This window comes from Camelina sativa, chromosome 11, assembly GCF_000633955.1.
Source record: "Camelina sativa cultivar DH55 chromosome 11, Cs, whole genome shotgun sequence".
Taxonomy (NCBI): Eukaryota; Viridiplantae; Streptophyta; class Magnoliopsida; order Brassicales; family Brassicaceae; genus Camelina; species Camelina sativa.
This window is the reverse complement of record NC_025695.1, coordinates 44,909,139-44,912,130: the sequence shown is the minus strand read 5'-3', so window position 1 is coordinate 44,912,130 and position 2,992 is coordinate 44,909,139. Positions and strand designations below refer to the sequence as shown.

Genomic DNA, 2,992 nt, shown 5'->3' with positions numbered 1-2,992 from the left:
CGCTAAAGCAGGTGCGATTACACCGTTGGTTTCTCTCATCTCTTCTTCTGATCCTCAGCTTCAAGAGCACGGAGTCACTGTGGTTTTGAATCTCTCACTCTGCGACGAGAACAAAGAGATGATTGTTTCTTCCGGTGCTATTAAACCTCTCGTTAATGCTTTGAGATTAGGAACACCTACGACTAAAGAGAACGCTGCTTGTGCTCTGCTTCGGTTATCGCAGTCGGAGGGTAACAAAACCGCCATCGGAAGATCCGGTGCGATTCCTCTGCTCGTGAACCTTCTAGAAACTGGCGGGTTCAGAGCCAAGAAAGACGCGTCGACGGCGTTGTACTCTCTGTGTTCGACTAAGGAGAACAAACTCAGAGCAGTTGAGTCTGGGGTTATGAAGCCGTTGGTTGAGTTGATGGCGGATTTTGAATCGGAGATGGTTGATAAATCCGCGTTCGTGATGAACCTGTTGATGTCGGAGCCGGAATCTAAACCGGCGGTGGTGGGGGAAGGAGGTGTCCCGGTTCTTGTGGAGATTGTTGAAGCGGGAACGCAAAGACAGAAGGAGATGGCTGCGTCTATATTGTTGCAGCTCTGTGAGGAGAGTGTTGTGTATCGAACCATGGTGTCTCGTGAAGGTGCGGTTCCTCCGCTGTAGCTTTATCTCAGAGTAGGAGTTGCTCGAGTCGTGCTAAGCTAAAGGCTGAGGCTTTGATTGAGCTTCTTCGGCAACCTAGACAACAACTACGAGAACAAGACTGTTGAGAGATAATAACACTTATTTTATATCTGGGCTTTTTAATCAATGGGCCTTTGTATAACACATTTCGCATACCTTTTATGGGCCTTGAAACATTTTTTCATTTTAATTTTGTAAAAATACTCATGAGATTTTGGTACTTTTTCATACTTAAATTGGCAGAAATAACAAACATAAAAAATGTTTTGTGATTAGGTCGATGTCTTTTACATGAAAGTTCGGCGGAATTCAGATAATCCGGTAGAACTGCAACAACAACAAAAGCAATAGATTCTTCGACCAAAATAATAATCATAATGGAGAATAAAACAGCAAATGCAAGACCAAAAACAAAACAAAAAGAATAGATATTATCACCCAAATAAAGGAAAAGAAAAGACAATAGAAACTACATGTAGAAGAAGCACAAGTTTGAAACAGTGAGCTACGATCAACATCAAACATTTAATAGTTATTGACAAAAAAAAATTCAATAATATTGACAATAGATTATCTGTGTTGACAATTACAGTATGTGAGCCCAAATAAAGTAAAAAACAAACATATGAGCTGTTTCACATAAACGATGAAAATGATTAGCTAATCAAATGACAAAAGAAAACTCTTGATTTTTTTTTTCCGTACGGTGACACGCGTACCACCAGTTTCTCATCTAACTAACTGGGTTATACACTTCGCCACGTTTATTTAATTCACGTTTGCGTCAACGGTTCTGCCCTTAGTCAACGTTTCTGTTTGGTTATTTAATACAAGCTTAAATTCGGACAGCCGACACATCATTCCCATTTCTCATTTTTTACTATTTTTGTACTTGAAGAAAAAATCTCCCATATATTATATATTAATAAAGAAATATACTTGAGAAAAAAACCGATATGTCAGCTTTACAGAATTAAGAACACTTTTATCAAATAACCCTTAAAATATCTACTTATTTACAACTCCCTGCTATTGTATTTATTATAAAAAAAAAACAAATTTATAATCCTCAACTTTCATCTCATTATTGTTTCTATAAGTTTTTAATAATGAAAAAATTAATCAACAATTAAAATCCAGAAATGTATTTAATTATCAATTTTTATAACATATTTAATTATTAAAAATAAATTACATTTTATAAACAATAAAAAATTATTCATTTATTTATCACTTTTATACATTTTTTTCATTGCATTTTTTAAACATATGATTAGTTTAAATTAAATCCATTAGTCTAAAAAGTATTTTTTTTATCTATTTAATGGTATAGTGATGTAGACGATAATGTTATTTTACGTGAATTTGATTTTTAGAAACACAAAAACACATCAAAAATTTCTACACCACCTTAAAATTCTTTTCCAAGTTCAAATATTTTACGGATAAAACGAATTTTACCGAAAATAAACGCAAATTTGAATAAACAAAAAAAACTTTATTTACATATTTTGCTTTACACAAAATAAATCTTAAATCTCAAATAATAATTTTGCATATAATACTTTATTTAAATCGATTTATTCCGCACTTGGTACCTAGTTATTATTATGTATGGTTCGCCGAGATATAAAATAACCACAACAACATACCATATACCTGTCTCTGTTTCATTTTTTTTTCTCTCTCTCTCTTGCTTATCTTTAACCAAAAGAAAAGAAAAGAAGATGAAGAAAGAGTCATTCAAAGTGTGTTTCTGTTGTGTAAGAAGCTTTAAGGTGAAATCAAGTGAGCCACCAGAAGAAATCAAGAACCTTTTCCATGAGTACTCCAAAGACGAAAGGATGTCTGCTGATGAGTTGCTCAGATTCGTTATCCAAGTTCAAGGAGAGAAACACGCTGACATAAGCCACGTCAAGGATATATTCCACTTGCTCAAACATCACGGTGTTTTCCATCCTCGTGGGCTTCATCTTGAAGGCTTCTACCGTTATCTCCTTAGTGATTTTAACTCTCCATTGCCTCCGGCCCGCGAGGTACTATAAATTATTTATGATATAAGTAAGCTGTTTACTTTGAGAGTTATAAAATTTTTTTTTTATGGGATTCAATTTGGGTTTTCAGGTTTGGCAAGATATGAATCTGCCATTGTCGCATTATTTCTTGTACACGGGACATAACTCTTACTTGACTGGGAATCAGCTGAACAGTGATAGCAGCATAGTTCCGATTGTTGAAGCTCTCAGAAAAGGAGTTCGTGTCATTGAGCTTGATTTATGGCCTAGCTCTTCTGGAAAAGAAGCTGAAGTTCGTCACGGCGGG

At 35.1% G+C, this 2,992-nt stretch overlaps 1 protein-coding gene and 1 pseudogene across 1 annotated transcript; both read left to right on the top strand.

Annotated features, from left to right (window-relative positions):
- The window catches only part of LOC104726444, a 4,119-nt pseudogene extending 3,177 nt beyond the window's left edge, over positions 1 to 942 (top strand).
- Positions 2,330 to 2,992, top strand: LOC104728977 (phosphoinositide phospholipase C 1-like; the record flags this gene model as incomplete). Its single annotated transcript, XM_010447882.2, has 2 exons — positions 2,330 to 2,706; positions 2,795 to 2,992. Coding segments are annotated over exons 1-2 (507 nt in total), but the record flags the coding sequence as incomplete, so codon positions are not given.